This window comes from Rhodnius prolixus, unplaced genomic scaffold (genome assembly GCF_049639745.1).
Source record: "Rhodnius prolixus isolate KJV_2025 unplaced genomic scaffold, Rpr scaffold_4, whole genome shotgun sequence".
Lineage (NCBI taxonomy): Eukaryota > Metazoa > Arthropoda > Insecta > Hemiptera > Reduviidae > Rhodnius > Rhodnius prolixus.
The window spans coordinates 32,996,788-33,023,551 of NW_027411614.1; the positions used below are offsets into that span (position 1 = coordinate 32,996,788).

The 26,764-nt window shown below is 31.0% G+C and overlaps 2 protein-coding genes and 1 long non-coding RNA gene across 12 annotated transcripts in view; 1 reads left to right on the forward strand and 2 right to left on the reverse strand.

The window, feature by feature from the left end:
• Positions 1 to 9,190, forward strand: part of LOC141456154 (lachesin-like) — a 413,770-nt gene extending 404,580 nt beyond the window's left edge. For all 6 annotated transcript variants that reach the window (XM_074131863.1, XM_074131864.1, XM_074131859.1 and 3 more), the window contains 2 exons: positions 292 to 462; positions 2,650 to 9,190. In XM_074131863.1, coding sequence (XP_073987964.1) covers positions 292 to 462; positions 2,650 to 3,014 — 536 coding nt within the window. In that variant the 3' untranslated portion in view covers positions 3,015 to 9,190. The remainder of the gene's footprint in view (positions 1 to 291; positions 463 to 2,649) is intronic.
• On the reverse strand, positions 8,352 to 9,946 carry LOC141456156 (uncharacterized). The gene is made up of 2 exons (XR_012459627.1): positions 9,572 to 9,946; positions 8,352 to 9,351 (listed from the first exon to the last, which is right to left on the reverse strand). It is a non-coding gene; the product is annotated as an uncharacterized lncRNA (long non-coding RNA).
• Positions 9,947 to 13,132: 3,186 nt separating this feature from the next.
• LOC141455982 (lachesin-like) overlaps positions 13,133 to 26,764 on the reverse strand; it is a 325,735-nt gene continuing 312,103 nt past the window's right edge. For 4 of the 5 annotated variants that reach the window (XM_074131526.1, XM_074131525.1, XM_074131524.1 and 1 more), the window contains one exon: positions 13,133 to 17,578. In XM_074131526.1, coding sequence (XP_073987627.1) covers positions 17,361 to 17,578 — 218 coding nt within the window. In that variant the 3' untranslated portion in view covers positions 13,133 to 17,360. The remainder of the gene's footprint in view (positions 17,579 to 26,764) is intronic. The other variant, XR_012459551.1, reaches the window with a different exon arrangement.

Sequence of the window (26,764 nt, forward strand, 5' to 3'; positions counted from 1 at the left end):
GCAGTTTTGTCAAGTTGAAACAAGTTTTGTTTCTTTCAGACTTAACGTTGATGTGAAGCTTTTTTTAATGCTTGTCTAAAGTGTCACACTAAGCTGAAGTTAGATTTAACATAGATTCCTTAAGACATTGTTTCTGAACCCAGTGTATTAGTATTTTAATGATAACAATTCTCATTATTCAATATTATCGTGTTTGGTTTATTTTATTTATTTATTTTTCAAGTGTAAAATGTAGTATCTTCGATTTTCTCATGTTAAATATTTAAGTTTTTTACTTTTTATATTGTCTAGGTGAGAAATTAATGGGAAATAGTAAATATGAGATGAAGGAAATTGCCGTCAACGACTACACATTGCTCATGAACATGACCATTAAAACTTTAGAGAAGAGAGATTTCGGCAGCTATTTATGCTCTTCAGTGAATGCTATCGGCAAAGCAGAAGGTGTTGTAAGACTACAAGGTTTGACTTTATTTTTTAAAACTAGTATTTTCAAATATTACCTCTGATTCCATCTTGCATACTGAATAAGTAAGTATTCAATGCCTTCATATTTTGTGAGCAATTGTTCAACAGCAGGACTGTAGATTGTGAGGGCATTTCTGATTAGAAGATGGAAGGTTCATTCATTGGACGGCATTTTTATTTTATCCCCATAAAAAAGAGATTAGGATAACCTATAGCCATGAAGTGCTTCTTCGCTTGAGGGAAATACAGGGCCCTAATTTGATTGTTCATAGTTCTTTATATTTTATAATTAAACGTTATTAAACTTTTTTGAGTACGTGACGATTTCCAGGCATTCAAGAGCAGTTTCTGTGGGCCAGTTAAATTAAATAGGCCTACTAAATAAAAAATTACTATCTGGAATTAATTTTTTCAAAATAATTATATGATTTGCCTAGTTCAATGCTTCTCTATTCTTCCAGAGGGCTGTATCTTCTTTTCTAGACAATTTTTTAATCATCTTTATCAAAGAATTATTTATGCGAAATCATAGCGATATCCACTTATTACAAATATCTTATAGCTCTACGGAAAACTTTGTACTTATTTTACATAATGTTTAATAATAACATTTGTTTTTATGGTTTACACAAAGCTAAATATATTCAACGTCAATTTTAGTCCTCAGTTAATTCCAATTTAGGGGCTATTTTCATACTCTAGAGCAGTGGTTCTCAACCTTTCTAATGCCGTGACCCCACAATACAGTTCCTCATGTTGCGGTGACCCCAAACCAAAAAATAATTTTGGTGGCTACTTCATAACTGTAATTTTGCTACAGTTATGATTCGAAATGTAAATACCTGTTATGCATTATGTATTCTCATTGCTACAAATCAAACAATTTAAACATAGCGATTAATCACAAAAAAAAAATATTTAATTATATATTGAGAAATATTTATTACTAATTCCAGTAAATAACATTAACGGCCATAACGGCGTGCGTTCCAGCTGAATAGCGCTGCTGCAGACGGTAGCGCGGCTTCTCAGCGGCTAAAGCCATCGGGTGTATGTATTTTCCGATGGCTTTAGGCGACCCCTGTGTTTTGGTCGTCCGACCACCGCCGAGGTCGCGACCCACAGGTTGAGAACCGCTGCTCTAGAGAGAAGTTCTTATTCCTTCCGACTGAAGATTTCATAAATCTATTTTGAAACTATTTAAATATTCTTTATAGATTTAAATAGAATAACTTTTAAGATATACAGCTACAATTCATTCACTTAATAGCTCGCTTCAATAAACAAATTCAACTCCATGCATACAACTCATTTAAACAGAAACATTGCTAAGGAAACAAGTCGATACCTACCAATGGCTACCATAAATTTTATAATAAAATTAATTCCCAATTAATAAATAAATAAAAATAATTTTCGCCATCAGGAAAACACGAATTTTTTGCCTATGGAAATGGACCCTTTATTAATAAAGCTCGTAGACACTTTGCAATAAGCTCTAAGGTAGGCGCCAATCTACTGGTAGTTAACTTAAATGCTTCAATTTCCACTTTTTAAGAGTTTCTCAATATTTTATGTAGGAACCATATTTTAATTAAAGATGAGTAATACAAAAATAAAAATAAAACATTTTCTAATACAGGACAAAGATTGCTCATCACCGAAGTTTTTTTCTTTATGGCGTTTAAAAACCGAAAATTCCTTTCTTAGGCTTTTTGAGCTCCAATGGCAATTTTCGCAGCACAGATTTATTTCTTTAAATTCGTTTTTTGATTCTTGCTTTATGGGTTGTACTAAGAGACTGCTATACTCCTCTTAAGAGGAAGAATGTTCGGTATGGCCAAAGAAAGTTTACAAAAACTTTTATATTGGGGCTTAATGATTTGGGTGAGTACACGATAATGATAATTCGTATTCTTCGTCTACAGCTTTTGGACATTTACACCTAAATAAATGCGAGTTATGGTGATAATGTAAAAAGGAAAAAATCTATTAAATACAAAAAATAAACTAAATTAAGACAGTCTCTCCAATACGAAGAGCACGTAATGATAAAGCAAAGTAAAAAAAAAACTGGTCTTTAACGAACTTAAATCTTTCAGTGTTATGAACCTAGTACTATTTATAGTTTTTTGTAACTCAATATACGTAAAATTAACTTTACCATAAATGAATTTCCAGAAATGCACATTCCAAAAACAACAGTAGCGCCAGTTGCTAATGTTCCCAAGCAAGGACGCGCTAGGAAGACTCAGTTTAAAGATAAAGTACTCATTGGATCACCACCACCGCCAACGAAAAACCGTAAACGACCTAAGTCAGAGGATGTTGCAGAATTATTGTTGACAACACCGTTAGCACCAAGATATAATATTGGCCCACCAATAGAACCATTATACAAAGAAACTATTACCCAAAGAACTCCACCATGGATTTTACATCAGAATGAAATCTCTGGAATTGAAAAGTTAATTAGTAATCGTGTAATTTTGATTCTGTCAGTTTTAGTACCTACAATAAATGAATTTATTAGATACATTCTGTAACTGTCCTTTATAATAGTACTCATGATTATTAATGCAGCTCATTTACAGAATGGCTGGATTGTTTTATTACCTTACCAAAATTTTATGACGTCCTCTGGGAGTAATAGACAGAAAGAATACATAAAACATCATTGAGGTTAAGTTCTTTCATTGTAAATTATGTCACGTCAGTATATTTTGTTAAATTGATCATCTTCTTTTAGCTTATCACTAAATTAATCAGTGTCATTGGGACGGTGAAAGAATGACAACAGCAGTTATTTATTTACAAAATAATTTTTTTAAAATCAATAAATAACTTCTAAATTTATTTCATGAAATTTTTAACAAAAAAACTATTCAGCAACAAGATTAGGATTTAGTTACGTAAATATAATTGACAGATTTGGTTTTATTTTTGTAATGTGAAAATTTAATTTATTCTCTCTAGAGAATAAAAGTTCCTGTAATGATTTTTAACTGGCTATCATTTCATAAACAGAAAATATTTCTATAACTAGGTAAAAGAAAAAAAAAAATTGGAATGCTCGGTTCCAATTCTTCCTTTCTTAAGAGGAGTAAGAGAAATTAAAAAATAACCGGTTATGAATATTAATGAATTAAACACTATTAAATTAATTAATATTGTATTCCCATAAGAATAATCTTTCGTCTATTATTCCCTCCTAATACATTACGGTGTGGGAGTGCCTTGAATGAATACATTAAGAACTAATTTTTATTGCTTTACATTCTATCTCATTTCTGTTTTAACCTCTTTTTGTGGTTAATATTATTAATTTACTTTTACTGACCTGGCAGTTTTAGATATATTATTCAATCATGCTATTATTTCATTGTATGCCTAATGCGCACAGTTCACCGATAAAAAGAGGGATTTATAAAATACATATTAGTTACTAAAACTTTATTATTTAGTTACAATAAACTTTATATTAGATTGTTATTGCTGCAACATTTAATTGCTAATTTATGTTAAAGATTTCATTGTTGGAATTCAGATGCACGTATTTCATTTCTTTATAATGTTCAGATATATTACAGTTACCATGACAGAAAGGTGATCACAGAAAGAGCACACATTTTTGAAAAAAAATTTAATGAGTAATTTAAGGCTATTTATCATTCGTGTAAAATCCAATTTTATTTACATGCTAAATGGTTCATGAACAACACTACTTATACAAAATTCACAATCATCCTCTGGATACTTGTTGCCACTATTTGCACCTTAGAGGAACCTCCTACTTTGTATTCTTAAGTTGCTAAATTAAGAATAAAAATTTTAAATGTACCTTTTTAATCTTTGACTTTATCGATTGTTGCACGTGTATTTATTCTATTTCTGACAGGTTTTGGTCTTTCATCCATCATCATAGGTTGATGGGTTTGGTGTAGAGATTTTAACTTCATTTATTTTATTTTTTTATTCTCGCACTACACTTGCTGTCTCAGATTCTGACTGTTGCTAGTGTTGTGCGAGACGAAAATATGAGTGAAATTGAAATCTCTACACTGAACTGATTAATCAACCTATTATGATAGTCCAAAACCTTTTGGGGATACAAGGAATATGCACGCTGCAATGGATAAAATCAATATTTTTATCCAACAATGCAGACCTAACCACATAAACTTTTTCGGTGAGTTGCAGCTAACGTTATTAAAATAGAACTATTGATATTCTCTCTAATCTCAGAGCTCATTATAACTAAATATGACGGCACTCCTAATAAATAAATACTGACAAGAAATGAAGTATATAAACACCCGAGTTATTCCATAAAAATAAATAAACGAAATTAAACTGAAGTTGGTTAAGTCTTTGTTCCTTGAGTTTTTTTTATTATTTTTTATTATCTGTATATAATATATATTTAATAAAAATTATTAAATAAATGACAATGAGAATTATATATATATATATATATATATTTTAATAAAATATGGTCTGTTAGTATTTAATGTACCAAGTTAAGGATAAAGTGGAATTTATCAACATAGATACTTAGATGTTTATATTTAAAAAAGAAATATTAAAAAAATTCCTTAATATTAAGGAATAAATGAACAAAAAAAGATGTAAATTGAAGTCTTCCCTTGATTCTTATATCAATAAAGTTATTATAAATAATGATAAAAACAAAAAAAGACGCTGTTATATCAATTTACTTTTGATCTTACAAAACTTAATATAACAAATTTTATAGCATTGTTAATATAATAATCTTTATAAATTGAAGAAATCAAAGTGTAATATTGACGCCCTTATTTTCAAATATGAATCATTTTTTATTAGTGTCATACGTTTATAACGGGTCGCTATTCATATCATTATTTCGTTGTATTTCATATCATTAAGAACGTAAATAATTAATATTTTATACAGATTGTTGTAAAATAATCAAATATGAAGAGAAGATTATCAGATAAAATACAAGAGACTATCTTAATATATGTTACAAAAAAAAAGTTGTATTAAAAAAAAAATAAAGTGTATTAAATTAAAATATTTTTGCAGTGAAATCTTGTTAGTATGTAGCACAATGATTATTAACACCAGAATAATTTGTCCAAATCATTGCAGTTGCTTATGAATAAAAATTTGAAGCATAAAAATATTTCAGAAGAAGAATTACCTTTAACCTTAAATTTTGTCTGCAATTTAAGTTTAAAAGTATTATTATGGACTCAATTTAATTTTCAATCCAGTAAGGATTTTTTTAAATTTTATTTTGGTTTTACAAACACAAAAATCTCGCGACACAAATTGGCGCGTTTGGTATGGGAGGGATTTAGCACGTCATGTTTCAAAACTTTGCTAAGTGCGGACTACTATGTAATGATTAAATGGCAAAAATTGTCCAAATATATCGCAGTATATCCATCTTGCCCATGAGAAATATTAATACTTTTTTTTTTTTTTTTTACGAAGTTTGTGTTAGAAGTCACATCTGTCTGTAATCTATCAATTAAACTGGTGTACAGTCCAAAGAAAATAAAAAAAAAGAAAGCATTATTCAAATTGCCCTATCAAATTCATTTGAGGTTTTATTGATTGATTGTTGCATTCAGCTCCCAATAATAAATAAATAAAAAATTGTATCTTATCTCTGAATGAAGAAACTATGTAATGATCGTAGCCCTACGAACTAACAAGAGTAAGTCATTAAATTCTAATTGTAATTTAGTTAAGAAATCTTGTCAAAATTTTATTCACTTTTAACATCATAAATTGCTGTAAAGCACATGAAGTCCAAATTTGGTTGTTTGTTTTTCATTATTATTATAATAGAAAATGTTAGATAATTTATAGATTGAAGTGAATGATTTTTTTTTTTTTACTCCAAATATCTGTAAAAAATTGAAATAATATTGTTACATAATTTGTAATCGTTATCTAGGTATAAACAAAATAAAAAATAGACAGAAATAATAATATAATAAAGAATTTTGTACATTTTATAACGTAAATAATTTTTGTATATATAAACAATGTTAAAATTATTTAATTTTGGGATTTTTTTTTTAGTAGTAAATATTAATAATATGCTATTTATATTGTCGACTTAAGTAAATAAATATTACAAGATATATTTAACTTACAATATATATATATCTGTATGTGTGTGTTTGTAAGTCTATGTTTATGAACATACATAAATAAAAAGATAGGTAAAACAGAATAATCCTCGTGCATGGCGATATTTATGTAAAACGGGCAAACTATATACGAGAGGCTTAACAAGTCAAGGGAACTTTGCATAAAAAAGAAATATTGCATTGTCAACAGATTTAAATAAAATATTCAATATTGACAATAAATAAAATTTAAAAAGGAATTAAAGCAAAAACTAGTGGTTCGTGAGATATCATTATAATTTTAAAAACAATTATTATTTATTATTAATATTGTACGTCATTCACTTATAGTTTTATGGCGCTTGACAATATCTACATTATACAAATATATATATTTAGCTTCCGAAATTATTAATTTATTTCTAAAAGTGTAATTGTGGTCATAAATGGCAAGCATTAATTATTTTATGAAACATTGTTTGTTTAAATATTAATTGTAATATCTATTGTAACTATTGTGAATGCTGGCTTTGCCAAAGTTTTCCTTCCATAGTGCTGAGTAAACAGTGTCGTAATTATTAAACACGGGATCCTCTCTTGGGAGTGGCAATGGCATCAATGGCAGGAATTATTTCTTCTTAGTTTCAATAATAGCAGAAAGGGTCGCTCTAAATCTTTCAAAAAACAAAAGTAATATTCATTAATATTTGGCTTTATTTTACTTGATACCTTAAGAGATTCCCAAAGGGCAGAGGATTACGTATCAAACCAAATAGATGACAAATTTAGAGATGTAGAAACATTGACATTAATTACTATTGATAATATTTTGAGATGGTTCAAAAAAGAAGAAACTCTTCAAAGGGTCTTCCAGTGATTACAATTTGTTTCTCCCACGTGTCCTAGGCCGTCGCTTTTTTAATGTACCCCATTTTCCTTCCCACTTCTTTCTGGTATCTCTCAAGGTCCTTTATTCAATTTTCTATTCTTATACAAATGATCTTCCTGCGCATCAATTAAACACTGTCAAGATCACCTGATATTTAGGCTGAAATTTCCAGATTTATTTCTCCTTCCCTTCCTCGAACCTTCGAGATGTCTGTTCAAAAATAATAAAAAAATCTAAATTGTATTAAGTCTTTAAAATTAACGCCATACTGATCTGTTCCAAACATATCATTAAATCCCTCCTCCCTCATCTTCCTATTGTATTCTTTGATCACTTCCTGATCCAGTTTCTCCTTCTGTCAACTATCTTGAAATAATATTTGATCCGCAACTCTTCTGGATGAACCACGTTGCTCAAATATCCAAACGGTCCATCCTCTCATTAAAACCTTATATCAACTGCGAAATGTGCCCCCGTCCATGTTGCCCACAATTAAATAAGCTTAAAACTTCAGAAGAATGCTGGTAGAATATCAGATAGTCATGCAATTGGTTATACCGCCAGAAATGTAAAAGGATTGTATGTTACTAGAGTGGATGTGGATCACTGAGGGCCATAAAAAGAAAGCTAATCGCCTGACTAAAAAAGGCTCAAGAAAGAAACATATAGTTACTTTGAGAAACGTTACAACATACATTCTTCCTCAGTTAGTAACCTATGCTTTCAGTTGGGGTTGCCTTTTTCCTGTTGCTAATTGTGCGTGTCCTGCACCACATAGCAATCGAGATGTTATGATAGGAGATCATTAAAGTCTCTGTCCCGAATTGAGGGTTATTGCTTCAAATGTAAGTTCCATTTTAAAGCGAATGCTTCTTTTAACTTGGGCCTCTAGAAGTTTTATGGCGCGTAGAATTTGCTTTCTCGTAGAGCGTAAAATCTAAAATATTATTTGCTCATTAAAACAAACTTAAATTTGGCTAACTGCGAGACCAATAGCTCTCACTTCTGCTAGGCAACTAAGTGCTGCTGGTAAATTAAGAAGTCGAAGAAAAGTAAAATAAAAACTATAATAATGAATTTTCGAAATTGAGAAGCAGCTTTTACAGAATATAAGAAATGTGTGAATGAATGAACTGATTGATTGCAAGAGTGGTCCTCGCTCCTCTTCAAAATTCCGCGCAGATTGCACTCTGCCAGGTAAAACAAAGGAAATATTGTTTTATTTGCCAAAGAAAAGTTATCTCGGAGAAAGGATCTGCAATAAGTAAAAATGGGAATAATAAAACTATCCATAAATTGTTAGTATTGTGTGATAAATTACAAAGCAGCTTTCACAGTTTGTTTGCATCCTTGAATCATTTATGATTTAAATCACCATTAAACTATAAAAAATAATAATTACGTTCACTGTTGTTCTTCCTAAAAAATATGACAATACATATTGTACTCGTATATCGCAAATAGTAATTTTTTACGTTAAAATTTAAATTGAAAAAATAACGTTTAATTTATTTAAGGATGTATGTTGTTTGGAAGATTTGAGAAGTAATAATTGGTTTGTAAAAACACATAAGCTCTTTTGTAATAATTTTTATGTTTTTCATAATTATGAATTGGAAAAAATTTTAATTTGTAAAGGAAAGATGGCGATTTTAAAAATAGATATGTCAATGTTATTGTTGAAGATTAAAATTATTTTAATGAATTTGTTTATTTAGTTTTTTTTTGTTTCACTTAATGAATCAGGAGTTAGAGGCTGCTCATCTTATAGTTGACCTTTTTGCAAACTGTTTTCCATCTTTCAAGCAACACCTTCTTATTGCTTTAATACCCATAAAGAATCTTCACCAAAACTTGAAGACCTACCTGAAAGAAAGAGATAAAGGTAAGAAAGGAATAAATGGTTACTTAAAGGAGGTGTTAGAAGAGGTATACATAATTTATAGCTAAAGATGGTAAATAAGTTTATAGATAAAAGTGAACCAAGTGAATCAATTCGAGCCTAATGGAAATTAAGTAGTTTAATAACTCACCACTAGATAACAGACCTTGCTTAGAACATAGAATGTTAGTTCCAACAACCAACCTGAGATAACAGCATCTGCTGACCCATGCCTGGAGTTGCTGAGGAAAATAATGAGCCACTTATTCGCATACATGGACAGGAGAGCCGATTCACGAAATTGTAAAATAGCTCCTTCGTAAACAATGTCCAGCTCATGCTTATTTTTAGACGCTACAAGACCTTGTACTTACATCTTCCTATCTAGTGGTTATTTATGGAACCAAAACGTTCATAGCTTTTCGCTATCTTTCGTTAATAATTTGAACTAATAATTTTAAGAAGAATGCAAATTTATTTGTTACGTGTTAATTTTTTAACATTTTCTTTTTTTCTGCAAGTTATACTTGGATTTTTTTTCCTCGTTCTTTCATCATATAAAAATATGTATTTTTTCTTTTTTTTAGCATTCAATAGTAGACCATGGATATTTTGAATCAATCCTTGAAAAAAATTGCAGTAATTATTGACTAAATGGATATATCCAGTAAAATAGAGAAGATAAAGAAAATAATCATATCATATCAAAAGGCAAGTGGAGCACATCTTTCAAACGTAATAAAATAAAATAAAGTAAACGCCTTTTTTTTCCCCTGGCAGAGCTTAACGTCGTCTTAATTCTTAACTACCAATTAGGTATGATGATACTTAATCATGTATTAAAGTTGAATTACAAGTTCCGTTGTAGACATACAACAAAGGAGATTTTTGTCGCAAAATACGACGTTACAATTTTTTGGGACCTTCTGCAGCGCATTTCGAACTTTCAAAATGCAGTTGAATTTTAAATTAAATATTATGTGGTGCGTATGCAACAACCAGAACTGCTATTATTCTATTACATGGCAAAAAGTGTGGAGAGAGTAAAGATGGACTATGGGAGGCCATCATCATTCCTGGATCAATTTTCTTAATTTGCGATCCATCTGAAGATTTAATAGTTTAATAATTATTTATTAATTATTTTTACAAGTAATTACTTGATATATTAACAAGAGAAATTAAACATTATTAAAAAGATTAAATGACACAAAATAGTTTAATAATAATGTACTAAAGTTATAAAGTCATTAACGCTTTTAAAATATAAAGAATTGAATTTTCCTCTCTACTGATAAATGTTAAATGATGGCCGAACCTGCAACGTTGGACGAGGTTCATTAGTAAACATGAAAATATGTGAGTAACTGCTAAAGAAAAGAGATTTTTCGTTTTTATTTGAGGTCTTTAATAGTAGGATTTCCTTCAGTTTTCTCATGTTACGGTTAGTAACTGAACCAGAAATGGCCAAACGGGAAATGCCATAATAAGTGTTTTGTTGTAGAGGCATTTTCGTTGCGAATGTGTTTAAAGCGAAACCACCTAAAACATTATTTCTCTTCAGCCTTTCCTTGAATCCTCAGATATCCTAACTGAGGGTAATCCAAATGGCACTTAGAAGAAACTTAGGAAGACGCTCCACTGGATGTGTACTTCATCAAATGCCACTTATGGGATATATATATTTGTGTTCACTTTTACATATTGTGATGATCTGTATAGTTATAAATTATTCAAATAAGTAAAAAAAACAACAAAAAAAACACACTTTAACTAAATTATTCTTGAGTTTTAAGACAACACTGGGCAGAAAGACTGGTTTTTAATCTTTTCTCAAATAATGCCAATAGTTTAAGTAAGACCGCTTCTTTAATTATAATCTCCTATTAAGTTACCAAATATCAAATTCTATTTTCCTTTTATTTTGGTCTATTGTTATATATTTCTTTGTAATGTAGAACTGAAATAACCATATAGATCCTACAATCAAAGGTTTGGTAGAATGAAAATACTAAGTTACTAATAAAGGGCCAAAATAATTGAGTCTCTAAATCCAGTTAGTACGTAGTGTTTAAGAACAGTGTATTTGAAACAATAGAGTTGCCAAGCTATATAATATTGGCATTGGAATTTAGGACTAGTTGTAAGTAGTTATCATAACGGAGGTCCTAGCTTGTTTTGTGAGCGTACCCGAGGGATACCGTGTGAATGAGATACGTTGGTGTGTTGTAGTGAGACTTGAGTCCGGGCTACGTTATCAGTTGATAATTAGGCAAGCAGACTCGATAGAGGTGGGTAAGGGACCTTCTACTTAATGACCCTTGACGGCCCCTTACCGTACCCTTCATCTGCATAAACCTCCAACTTGCTTTACTCCTCTCTGTTCGCTTACCTCCATTCCTTCAGAATTCACTCACCAGCCACCACCAACTAACCTTCTCACTCTCAATACTTTTATTTTCCTGTAATTATGTATACATATATTATCGTTTAACAAGATATTTTTTGCTATGTGGTGGTTTGAAACAGAAATAGGATCGGAACCGCGATAAAACTGCTATTGTAACAAATATTTAGAATAAATTCTATTCGAAACTTTATTTGGTGGAAATTATTCCTAAAGTTTGCGGAATAATGAAGATATTATCTTCTTTGTACGTATGATAATAAAGAAAATAATATCCAAGAAAATCTTTTACATCGAGGATGTCTCTAAATCCAAGTACAAATCTTCCATTAAAAACGTTTTACTGACTACCTTTTTTTTTAAAAAAAAAAGAGAGCCGTTTTTTCGAGTCTCAATGCTGCAAAACATTATAGACCCAACTACGAGTTACACCCTGTGTTTGGAAGGAACCGCTCTAGAATAACTTCATCTGGCACACCTTGGATTCTTGGAAGATCTTCCAGTATAGTTGTTTCAAGAATGGATTTTTCAGACAATATTAATTTTATATAAAAATAATATTAACATATAATTGACATAACAATTTGAAACCTAAAAAGAAACAAAATAATTAGTACCAATTAGGAAATATTTTCTTTTATTCATTTCTTTTTTATAATAATACATTTTAATTGCGTTTAATATACAGGCATATCTTTATAATAATTTGTAAACCCCGAATTTTGTTTTTTATCATTAAGGGTTTCCAAATAATTGTCTTTTAAAATTATTTTATATACTTTTCTTTTTTTTATTTAATTCTCAAACAATCAATATATATATATATAATATATATACTTTTATATATATACTTTTTATATAATTTATAATTCTTTAAATAGCGGTCGCTGCATAACCGTATTTTGTTTTCTTATTTAATACGTTTATTTACAATAACTAAAATCCTAATTAACCTTTTGAATATACATACATATTTCATTTTTCACACCTTTCCAAACTTTGACAGATAATTAATTTAAGCTATGTTTGGTGTCTTGGAAAAAATTAAGAGAACGAATGGGAAAGAAATATTTGGGCTGATAAAAAAGGTAAAAACCAATCTGTTATGTACAAATACTTGGATAAAATTTCTGTTTCATACCTTAATATTCACTTTTAAAATATAATTACTTAACTTTTATGAAATCAGGAGTGTTGACATTTTCGGATTGAACGAAATTAAACTTTAATACCATGAGTTGGATGTTAAATTGGTTTAAATGCCACTCATACTTTTAGGTCTTACATTTAAGCTTTGTAAGCGTTTAAATTTATAAAATTTTGTCGAGGTACCCGGTACCAAGATCTGCTTCAACGAATTAATCTAATTAACATCTACACAATGTTAGTTCGGAATATTTTTCCAAATTTGCATAATATTTTCAATTTTTTTGATTTAAGCTCTTTTTCTGTTTCTCTTGTTTTATTTTACAGAAGCATTTATAATTTTGAAATACAAAGTAAATATCTTTTCAAAAATCTTCTCACCACACATCGACATACTAGACCAGCAACATGCCACAGACGTTAACAACTGACTGACCATCCACCTCCAACTCAGCTTACCACCTAATCCCATTAAACCTGCAGACGTAGTATACGAAATACGCAGACTTCCTAAAAAAATCACTTGGCTACGATCTAATAACCTTAACCATCTTAAACGAACTTCCAAGAAAAGCTATAGGTACTATTCCTTCCACTTCTTTACATCTCTGTCCCCAGTATGAGGCACTTTCTCACTCTGTGGAAATTCTCAATCATCAAAATGAATGTATCAGAGCAAAATATAATTACGGATCATCAATTCAGATTCCGGAGGCATCACATAGTATATAACACAAGGGTTTATTGTTTAAGCTGAGCGATATCATTTTTCACCTAAATCTGAAATCGTAACTACAGATCGATACTTTAGAGCCAACTTCGGAACAGCATCTTTTAGTAACCATCTAGCAAGTGCTGGTGTTCCCCCAGCCAACATCCTATGTCCTCATCTTTACTCCTTATATAATGCAGCAGATTCACCTTAGATAGCATCCAGATACTATCCTTTCTATCTCCTCATTCTGATCCTCTTATCGCTTACAAGGGTTCTTCAAATGTTCATCAACCACTTACAGATCTGGCTTAACAAATGGCGAATCAAAACTAACGTTACCAAATGAAAATATATAGTATTTACACTAAAAAATCCTGCCACATTATTGCAATCTAGACGAAACATATCATTGATGGATTCTTCCAACAGTCTAAAATTGGCAACTAAAACGATCCAATAAATTGTGAAACTATGAACATTCTTCGTCAATGCAAACTCTTTTAATTTCTATATTCATTATTTATAAATTATCATTCACTGATCGCAATAAAGCCTTTATTATACGAATCTTATTAGTAAGAATAATTTTTACGATAATTCCATCATTTGGTTCCTGGATTAAATAAAATCAAGAAACTATGTTGCTTCAACTAATAAAACTTCCGTCTCATTTTCTTAAAGAAGTTAAAATACTGAAACTTATTATGTAGACTATTTTATCATATTTATTCGTCAGCATTCTTTAATGTTAGCAAATCGGTACATCAAAATCTCTTCGGTTTGGCTAGAAAAACATCTGTAAATTTAATAATTTATGAAATATTGTCCAAGTGATTATATTGTGTACATTTTAATGCGCCGAAACTAAAACTTTTCAACTGACAATTTTATTAATTTTAATTAATCCACTATCCCAAACATAAATCATATAACTAAGCGCAAAACGATCCGCCTATTATCTAAAATTTGCTCTAGAGTAGATAAAACAAATTCTCAATTTTAGGAATTTTCATTTAAATACATTTATTAATGACGTAATATATATATACATATATTTTATGAATTCATACATTTTTAAATATACTACATTAGATGATTACTTCTCCTATTTAATTAAAAATTAACAACTAGCCAATCGCAATTGAATACTTCAGGATCAATCGTTGATATAAAAACAACCCAATAGAACGCTTCCAAATAATTGCCACAGTTTTGATTTTTGCAAGTGTATTAAATAAGAAAGGCGGGTGGGTGGTGGACGATGGAAGACACAAAGGCTTCATTTCAATCTGCTTTTCTTTCTGTTTGATACATTATTACCAACTTATTCTGAATTATTTAATTACTTTCTTTCTTGTCTCGTTTTGTAAACTTTTAATTATACTGAAATCCAGATTTTTTTTTTTTTTTTAATTAAATGACGGTATTTCTTTCTGAAATCTCATTAATTTTTTATTTAAAGAAGTTGACCTTTTCTTTGAATGTTTCCAATTATAGCAAGAAAATGGTACCTTGCTACAGTTCAAGAAAGCTTCACATTAAATCTTACGAATTCCTGTAATAACATTAACACTGAAAATTGCTATCTGTTTAATTATGGATCGTTTAGATTAAGTAAATATATTTTATTTGCCCCTATAGTTATTACAGAAGAATCGACAGGCTATCAAGATAGTCTGTTGGCAGGCCCATGCTACTCACTACACATGAGCTATACAAAAGTCTAAGGCTGCCCGTCAAAAAGTTAACGAACTTTGGACTTTACCCCTGTTTCTGGCCTGAAATTTTTATTCAACATTGCAACGACTATATTTGTGTGCCCTTATTTCGACTGTTTTCTTTTTTATGGCTTATTGCGCTCTGGATCTTTGAGGAAACTGAGGCCAAGCAGGTTTCAGGGCATTCAGACAATATATTGGTCTAATAATGCCCATCGTAATCCAGAATGTTTAGACTAATCATCCAGGAAGTCTTACCCTGGACTTTTAACTTGAGGGGGGGCTTGATAGTCAGTAGAATTTTGAATGCTGACATGTTTTAACTCAAGAAAGAGGTATTTTGTAGTAGATGTTGTCACGACGTCAGTGACGAAAACCGCCAAGCTGGGTTTCTCTGTTTTGATTTTGCATTTTATTTAATGTCTTAAAATGAGAAATTCATTTAAAGATGTTAACTATCCTCCTCCGTCAAGTGTTCGGCAATTGGATGTAAAAACCGCCTGAAAAATTAGACATTACTAACATTATTAGTGAACACGTTTATGGATGAAGTATTTTCCATTTTATTTACAAATCGTTTTTCCTTTCGCATTCAAAATATTCATTTCCTCCCAACAAAAATTCACTAACAACCAAAATTTGGCAATAATAAGAAAAATTACTTACTAAAGATTTCGGCAAATAATGAGGAACTTGCAATAATTCTTATGGTAAACCCTTATCCAAAAAGTAATTAGATTTTTGAAAAGTGAATATCAAGGATTATTTTATTAACAAAGGATGAAATTGACATTTATTGCAGGGTAAAGGAAGACAGAGGGGTTAATACTTCACTAATTATTATTATTATTATTACACTATATTCACAAATTTACTTATTAATGCTCTTTTACTTCCTTTGATTTCTATTTAATTATGGTTTCTGTCAATTTAGCTTGTGTTAGATGATACAGTAATCTTGAAAGGCTTCTGCAATTGATTGAATAAAGATCTGACGTATTACAACAAACAATTATTAAAAATACTAAATTTGTTGCCCCTAAAATATAAAGGTTTAAAAATGCGAAACATTAAGAAATCTGTCTACCAAAACAAAACAAAACAAAAATCTAAAATAAGCTGAAAATCTAGAGCCCTTTCTATTTCCAGATTCGTTTAATTTTAAACTATGTGATGCAATGAGATCAACAGAGATTTTGAAAAGCGATTCAGTTAAGTTGTAGATGCTGAAGAGATAGCAGGCGACTAAAACTATTGCAGCTGATCTTTCAAAGATGAGTGTGCTGAAGGTAGTACACAGTGACTTGTAAAAGTGGAAGAAGTTGCTAACTTATACATCGTTCTTGAAGCCAACTGGTTCCAGAATGAAAGCGATTTAGGAAACACGAGTACTACCTTTGATATAAGATTCAAGTTAGAATAAAATCTGTCTTCGGTTAAGAAGAGATATGGAAACAGTTGTCTTCATTGAGTTTCTTCAAGGTAAGATAATACAGCGTTGTGGCTGAAAAACTTAATAAACTGGCTGTACTTCGGAATTGAAAGTACTTTAAAGGCATTTTCAAAATATTCCTTACGAAATACACCCTTACTTCTCACGAGAGCAATTGTAACAACTTTCAAATATAAATGCAGTTTTCTGAAGAAAACGGAACGCAGTAGTACTATAACAAATTTGTAGGCAATTAAATAAGGAAAACAATTTGTAGTAACATTAAACAAAGAGGTTTTAACGAGGTTTTACTCTGTTAAATTATACAGAAACATTAAACAGGTTGGAGTTGAATTTATATGGGGAACTAAATGCAATCAATGCAGAAGAATGAAGAAATGTGGGCTTTTGAACACAGTTCCAATCAAGTGACCATTGTACACCTAACGCAGCCAATATTGGTGAGATATCCATGTTCTCTGATGTTGATTTTATGAAATGGATTAATGGTAACAAATCCATTATTATATTAAGAACATTTTTTTTTTTTACAACATTTGTATGTAATAACCTCTTTATGCTAAGTAATTAGTTATAAACACAATGCACACTAGTGTATGCGTAGAGTATGCACAATTACATGCATCATCTCCCAGCCCACCAAAATCATCCTTATCATCCACTTGGTTTCCTTCTTCTCTCAACGGTCCTTGGCTTCCATTTTGATCATCTATTTCTTCATCACTAAAGTCAGCTTCATTAAAATCTGCTGAAGTTCTTTTTAACTCCACCGCTGAAACATAATTTTAATTATATCTATAACGAAAGTAACAATAATCGAGGTAATAAAGGAGAAGTTGAAATAAATTTTATTTTCTGGAGAACTCATACGATGTGTAAATCAAAATAAAGAGTATCTTAATAAGACCAAAATATTTTTAATGCTGCAGTCGTTCTTAAACAGTCAATTTCAAAACAGTCTAAATTATAAATCGTAGCTAGCATATCAGCCTCTCATCTTATATACAAAATTCACAAAATGAGTCAGTCATCAGATTAAGAATAGCCAAATTGTTGGATAATAATTATTTTCCACACGCCATAGTTCCTTTAAATTACTAGTGGAAGCAAAAATCATTTAAAATATATTACCTTAAAAAAAAACAACGTATAAATGTCCTTTTCAAAAGTGACATATTTAAATAAATATTTTAATATTCTAGCTTGTTGGACTGAATTTGGTCCTTTACACCACTTTAGCCAATATATGGAAATCCTTCGTAGAAAAAGTTTCATGAGAAGTATAGATTTAGTGATACTGCATAATTACTAAGAAATACTCCCTTTATTATGTCTTCAGGTACAAAGGTATACATTTTCTCCACTTCTTCAATAAATTATTTTTGGTTAAATGAAAAAATTTAATAGAATTGACTGGTTCTATACATAGAATTAATGTTCCAAATAGAAGTAATGCTTGTGATTCACAACAAACATTAACAAAATGTTGTTAGAAACCTTTTGAAAAGATTTGATAGCAAATTAAATGGCATAAATCGGTTTCATTTCTTATGTATTTGGGTATTGAGAGGGTTGGATAGAAATAATTTGTCGAAAAGAGTTCAAAGTAAGGTTCTTTAAGTAAGCCCCTCTTTACAGTAACGTCTAGAAAAGGGAATGCTACTTCTGAATCCAGACAGAGCCAGTTCTCTCTAGAGCAGCCAGCACAAGTATCCACCTCTATTAACATAAATCTCCCGGATCCTGAAGTCCTGATAAAAAGCTTTCTCACCCACTCTCCACACCCACTACCTCTCTTATCCTTGCTGCTCACTTTCTACGTTCCTTTCTTCTGGTTTACAAGGAGCATAGTAGTACAAAGACCGGTGTAGGGGGGAGCAGTCCTTCGGTACCCGAAGACAGTCTCTTAAACCTAACGTTGGATGTGTTTGGAACGACCACCAGTTCAACAGAGCACCTCCTCCGCGAACATCACGGCCTTCTCTTTCTTCTACTTCGTCCTCTATTCATAGTCCCACTTTGCCTAACCTTCACTAACGCTCTCTAAATATACAACAGAGTTAAACTAACACTTACCACTTCATACTATTTACACAAACATGACCCACTCAGTGTTGCCAAACGTGGAATTTATGAACCTTTGAAAACTTGCTACTATACTCCCGCAAATTTCCACCCCCCTCTCCAATATATTTCCTTTGTTACATATAACTCGCTCTCACCAAACAGGTTAAATATCTACACCATGATATGTCATAAATTATACAGAAAAATTGAAAGAGTTTAAAAAATAATTTCATTTTTGACGATAATGAGAAATAAATAACCTTTTAAATGAAACAATTTTCATTTAATAAAAAAAGAGAAATTTTTTTGGAGATATCTGAGTCTTTAGAACTCACTTAGATTCAATAAACTATCACTTTGATGTGTTTTCTATTCTAACAAACTTGTCTTGGCATTCGCGTAACTACTAAACACTAAGAATTTCAAATATTTTTGAAATTTAACCAATCAAATTAACAACAACAACAACAACAAAATTATGTTTAAGGATTTGCTGTTAACTTGTGACAACTAAACTTATACTTTTTTTTTGCCTTTTTTTTGGCATTGGCTTTCGCCATACAGCCAGCATCGTCTAGGTGCTCATCACTAGAATATCACTCACTCTCCATTCTTACCTATAAATACATTCGCTTCACACATTCATCCCTCTAGTATATATATAACTATTTACATAAACTATAGCTAATGGATGGATCAGTACTCTATATTCCTGCCATCCTTATAGCTTAACCGAAATTAAAATCACGTAATCCTTCTGTAATCATTTTCTTCCATTCATTCTAATCGGCTATAACTTTTAAATACATTCATATTTCTTTGCTAGCTCTGCTATAGATTTAAGCACATAGATGTTGGTGGAGAATATTATGTCTTCGTAGCGAAATGGTGCATCTAAATACCTGTATATGTCGTCAAACATTCGTTTCCTTTCCACCACATAACGTGGACATATCATTATTATATGTTTGAAATCCTCCTCTTCATTGCAATCTATGCTTTTACTCAATGCAAATTACTGGCTAATAGATCATAATTCATTAACGAATAGTTACATATCTGGTGTAAAGTAAAGAAATAGATATTTTTTGGCATATATCAAATTTTTTTGAGACAGCCAATTAGTTTATACTACAACAGATTCTCTAATTCCAGAAGAAATAAAATGTATGTTTCCATTTTAGTAAAGGGTTGTCTATCATCCTGGTTAAGTGTAATATCTACAGAGAAAATAATCAAAAGGTTTACCTAACGAATACAATAAAAAATATTTTATTACATATCCAAGAGGGTTAATGAGTGCCTCATGCTGACTGTAGAAAGAGCTACTAACTAGAATGGTGTAATGAGTTTTATAAAAAGGAACATTCCTCTCCAACCGACCTCTAAGTCACCCCCGGTAATAAAGCCATTCTTCAACTGTTTTTTACGCACTTTCATCCGCTTCATATTTTTACAACACATTTTCTTATTAATGCGGAATATTTTATACCCAGAATGAAATTACTACCTATTTAATTGTGGAAATGGTCGAAGTGGTTTTGTACATAATAAATATGTTGCCAGATTATAAAACATTGTGATCAATTAAAGCAAGAAACATTTATCGCTAAGGTTTTTGTTTAGAAGATGGTACCATTTAGTTAGTTTTTACGTAGAAAATATTTCTTCTTTCTTCTCTAACCCCTCCCTCCGTACTTATTGTGAAATAGTGAAATGTACAAGAATTTGTATTATCTTTTAGTGAACTAATATTTAGGATTGAATTAGCAAGGATTCGGTCAAAATGAAAAAACAGCAACTCCAATCTTTACGCCAACGTTTCGACAAATTTATTTTTTTCTTCAGGGCATGGATATTGTAAATAAACAAAACAACAATTAGACTATTGAAAACATAGTAATGAAAATGCATAACATCTTATTAAAAACTATAATAAATTATATCAATTACAATCGTTAGAACTTACGTGGTTATGTGATTTGGTTGAGTTACCTTAAAAACTAAGAACCAAGAATGGAAACCAGGTATATAACAGATGTAATTTGTTGGAACGTTGGCGTAAAGATTTGAATTGCTGGTTTTTACTCGTATTATATTATGACAGCGCTAGTTTAATACTAAATATAAATAGCAATGAATAAGGTTCAGTTAGTTCAACTACATCTGAAACTGAGATTAGATTTTCAAATTCTTTCAAAGAGAATACCGTCCAAAGAGATCATAATCAACAACTACGTCATTAATATAAGTTTTGTAGGGAATTCGCTAAAAGCCACTGTGAAAACAATATTAAAGATTCTTAAAAGAACTCATGATTAAAAGAAAAAAATAATAACAATAATGCAAGAGTAATTTTTCATTATGCTTCTACATAATTGTCAAGCTTGCGAATATTATCTTTATAATTTTAATCTTTATAATTGAGTTTGTTCGCTAAGACATTTAAAAATGTTTTGCGATATTGTAAAAAGTTAACAAATCATTAACCCTCTGCAAAGACTTAATGACAGTATAATTATCAAAATACCATCTAATGACTGTTATATTAGATTTCATTGATGTATTTCATTGAATCTATTCGACTGACTGATATAATTGTCAATCATCATTAACCAATAGGCTGACGACACATACCTAACCACATCAAAGGTATCATTGTTGTCATCCTATATTGCAAATTAATTTAACTTTCGACAAACCAACTGAACGGAGAATTGCAGGATGTTTCCAATTCTGATTAAAATAGGATCTCTTGTTGCATTAATTTTTTAAATTGACACAATCATTTCGGATCTTCAAATCAAGTATTAAAAGCATCAAAATGAAATAAAATAGCGAATATATTCGAAATATTGATAACCAAAATTAAAAAGATTTCTTCTAAGTATAAACAATCTGCCATTAATTGTTACAATTGAAGACTTGAAAATGGACCAGTAAGTCCATCCAGACCCATTTAGAGACTGTCTCTTTATATAAAAATGATGCATTGTCCCAATAGTAATCACGTTACTGAAAAACGAGTTTTTAATAATAAAAAAAAAAACGATTAATTTATTTATTTATAGATGTGTCTGTGATTATTAATAATACATTTCGAAAAGTATACTTTTTTCAACCTCTAATTATAATGAACATATCAGCTACTTTTTTTAGTACCAAAAATTCTAAATATTAATAAAATTTCATAAGTAAATTAGTTGTATAAAGGTTGTTAGTCAAAAACTGCACGAAAAACCGTAACGTTGAAAAACACCCAACTTTGACAGTGTAATATAAAATATGCACATTTTTAGTAAAGGCAATTATTGCACTTTACTAATTATATGATTATAAAACTTCTTTATAAGTAAGACCTGCAAAGCTAATATGCATTGTGGTACTGGGTTCGATTCCCGGTCTTAGGCCTTGGATTTTATTTAATGGTTTATAAAAAAAAATTTACAGTAAAGTATGTTTGCTAGTCGTCTCCGTCCACGACACCTAATTGGTAGTTGGACGTTAAGCCCCGCCTGAAAAAATTTACTTTACTTTTACTTTACTTACTTCTTTACAAGTACCTACTCAATTAAAGGTACTGTATTAAATTAATATACAGAAATGAATTATTAGAAGTAGTTATTTATTTGTTATTATTAGGTGTGTGTAATTTGTGGTATCGTATTTTTCGGTAGCTTAAATAATAATAACAATAATAATAATAATAACAATAGGGAAGGGATTAGCTATGAGGTTAGCATACTGGACTCCCACGCGGAGGTCCCGGGTTCGAATCCAGCAGCTGACCCTTAGATTTTCTCTTCCTAGGAGCTTCTTACAGCTCACTGTCCGGTGATGGACAGTGTTGTCTGTAACGAGAGAACACTGTCCGGAGGCCGGCAGTGCACTGGAAAAAGCTCCGGGCGCTAATAACCTCAGCTGTTGATGCGCAAAAAAAAAAAAAAAATGCGTAATACAAACGTATCTTCCAATTCATTATGGGCCAAAGTGGGCGTGATGTGAAATACAAAGTAGGCGTGGTTTAATAAACTGTTCTCACTTCTGATTAGCTCTTCAACCAACCCATTTTTCACACATTCATTCTACACTGTGATTGGCCAATTCTTTACTGGTAATTATTTCTATTAAAACAATAGTTTAGAATTTTTTCACTATTTCTTCCTCCATAGGTATTTCATAAAGAATCAACTTTCACTAGAATAGATTTTCCAGGTTTTGGATTATTTGTTTTTAAATGACTCCTAAAATTATCTTTTGTAGCCCAACAACTTAATATGTAACTTCTTATGCTTCTGGTGAATAAGATTGCCAATAAAGTGCCATTTTTCTAGGATGACTAGCGCAGTAGTAGTGTGAGAAACGTGAAAGTGTTTAAACCAGATTTATTAATAAATGATCCAAAAAGAATGTATGTGCCAATATATATACGAGTATATAACTGTAAGTATAAAGATATATTCACCAGTGAAACCGGAATTGTTGGAAAGATGCGTTTCAACTTTTTTTTTTTTTTTGTGTGTGTGTGTGTGACGGGCAACAGTATTTCATGAAAAGAAATGCTCCTTAGTGGTTTAGAAGAAGATATACACTGGGAGAAAAGAGGGCACGGAAGAATATGGCCACATTGGTGCAAGATAAAGATATTAGAATTGGGCTTGACATAGGAAAAGCTTGGCTTGCCTATGTTGGGCGCTGCAGAAACCAGGATCACATAAGTAGGACAGTTTTATTAGACACGATAAATAAGGGAAACAGATCGGACCAGGTGGACAAAACTTTCCCATGTATATATTGTGTATTCGACTCGTTCTCCCGCAACTCATCCCTATACTTATATATTTCTATCCTTTTTAAAACAAATTACAGTCAGTGTTTACTAGTTTCATTTACTTTTTAAATGTATTGTACAATACTTAAGAGACTTTCTTGTAGATAATTAATTAAAAATAATTTTAAGCTGAATTTTTTAAAAATAATAAAATTTTAATGAAATCTTAATTAAGAACTAAAAATTGCCTTTGTGAATACCGTAATAATTAATTTAAACAAAAAATCCTTAGAGAATGGCGCCTGTTTGTTTAATTAAATATTAAACGTTGGAAATGGTTTTTACTCTCTGCAACAAAATCTCACTTCTTTTACTGGTTATAGATTCAACAGAGAGATGTTTACATCAAACGAAAGCTTTATAGGTTAGATTACGAACCGGGTCAAGAAACCCATTTTTAGAATTCACCCCAGTTCCTATGTGCATATTTATCTCCCCACTTTTTTTTTTAATTAGACAACTTAATTAAAATCAGGAAGAAAAAATTCCTAAGTATTATTACATTATTTCCACTAAGCATCTCTGGGGAATTCTGGCTAAGTAGTTACAAATTAAGTCATTTTTTTTCCTCATAAAATTACAAACCTCTACAAATAATTTCTTTTAACCAATTTCTGCATAAACGTACATTATTTGAAGGATTGAAGGGCGCGGGTGTTGGTCTAGTGGTCTAGAGCGTGGTTTTGTAAGTGGAAGATTCCTTGTTCGAATCCCGGGGATGACTACATATTATTTGTTTGAAAAAAATGATTATAGTAAAGCATGAGATTCCGCCCCCTCCTGTTCGCGGTACCTAATTGGTAGTTGGACGTTAAGCCCCGTCTGATAAAAATAGGCGATTACTTTACTTATTTGAAGGACAGCTATAGGATAAAAGATAAAAATTAATTTCCATCCATTATATTAGTACAACTTGTATCGTACTACCAAAAAAACTTGCAAACTTCCAAAAACTAGACTTCGTAGGACATCGTTGCTTCTATAAATGTTTTAATTTCTCATCCAACAGAAGTAAGATGTGCGCAGTGGTCTCTGGGCTTGCTTGGGCACACAGAATGCGGTCTGTCGCGGCGGGCAGCGATCCAGCGGTGGTCGTCACACAGGACGCGATATCTTTGTTAGAGCGGTCTTTTTTGGTCGCTTTCTTCTTGAGAAATAGTAGTGCGTTTTCTTGTTCTTTGTTTTAATTTGTATATATTGAGTACGAGCTCGGACGAAGAGCAACTCCTTCTGCTATTGGTTTTGTAAAGCAAAAAGAAGAAAAGACAAAGTTGGGTGCATGAAATCAATAAGAAGAGAGAACAATTAGGGGAATACTACCGCTTATGTATCGAACTGGAGTCACTTGAAGATATGTTCTTCTAGTATTTTCGTATGTCGTGAGTATGAAATAAAAAATGGGTAATAAAGTTTATTAACATTTGAATGTTTATTTCGTATTACTAGGTGGCAAGGCGATCGCGTTGAAATTTGTAATTTTGTACTACCAGATCGCTTGTCGTCGTGACAAAGACTACCCCGCGGCGGTAGACAGAGATTGACAGAGATGATGCAACATTGTATAATACAACTAGACCGCCTGACCGCCTCGGTCGGAGATCGTTGCGCGCCGCGACAGACCGCTTTCTGTGTGCTCAAGCCTGATTTCCATGTCATGATTTCCAGACTCTGTTTATTTCAAATAACGTATCATCAACTAAAAGTTGAATTTGCTTGCTCAAAAAATATTTATCAAATAAAAGTAGTAAAAGCGAATGTTTCATTTAAGAAATATATGTTTTGGTAGGTTCAACCAAAAAGCGTAATAAGAAACTAACCCCACTTACAATGAAATTAACGCTAACCTAACTTAATTTTTAGTAGAAAGTCCAAAATTTTCCTAAAATTTAAAAACATTACCTTAACTTTTGTTGAAAAATTCTCTATCTGCTATCACTACAATTCCTATCTGCTGACCGACCATGTGTTACCTTGAAGCAATATTTCCTTGTAACAAAAAAAAAAAAAAATATGCAAGTCTCGTAGTTTTCACAGCGATTTCTATTAGAAACACAAACTGCTAGTGTTTGTTTTTGTGCGGATATTAACTTTTCAACTCTAACGTGAGTTGAGCATAGTGTGTGATACGTCAGACCATCATAATCTTGCTTATCTCTCCCCTCAATCAGCCAAAATGGAATGAAGATATCTATTATATGCGAGCGAATCAAATCTCTCCCTACAATATTCCAATCAAAAGCTCTTTACCAGCCAAATCCTATAGCAAAGGGTGTAACCTCAATATAACTTCCTGCAAAATGACCATCGCTAAGAACCTCTAAGTTGTTTTACTGACTGAAAACCAGTTTTTTCACTGATATCAGTGTTTTTATTCATTTTTTACTTTTCAGCTTGAATAGGTGTATATATATATTCTTGAATAGGTGTATTATATATATTCAATAAATGTTAATAAAATATATACTATATTTGGAAGAACTAGATTTATTTTTTTTAAATAAATGTTTATCTCAGAGTAGTTTTTTATTAGGTAATTAAGTGGGCCAATAATAGCGATAGTCATGCAAATAATAATAAAAAGAGCTAGTTTTATATTTAATCGACTTGAAGAGAGGGGATGGTAAAGTATTCTAAATACCGCTATCTATTTTATTGGAAGCTTTTTATTGATATCTCCTCTTCTAATCCTATAAGAGGGCGTAAAAACTCTAGAGGATTACTAAACAACCCATTTCCAGTAGTAAGCGGCACGCCTTCTAACTCCTAGCGGCAGAAGAAGGAACACCTTTATCGCAGATAATACCCTGCCCTTATTCCTCAACCAGTAACAGCACTTTGGAAAGTATAATTTACAGCCGTGCAGATAGAGTAAAAAAGCAAAAGGAACAATACAAGAATTATTTATAAATTATCTATAAACAAATAATTATTTGAAAATTTAATTTAAACTAAGTCCAAAAAAATTTATTTACTTGTTAACACTGCATTGCGAATGCTCGAACTTAGTCAGTTATAGCCAATGTGGAGACTCCATAATTGATTTTTATCTTTTTTTATATT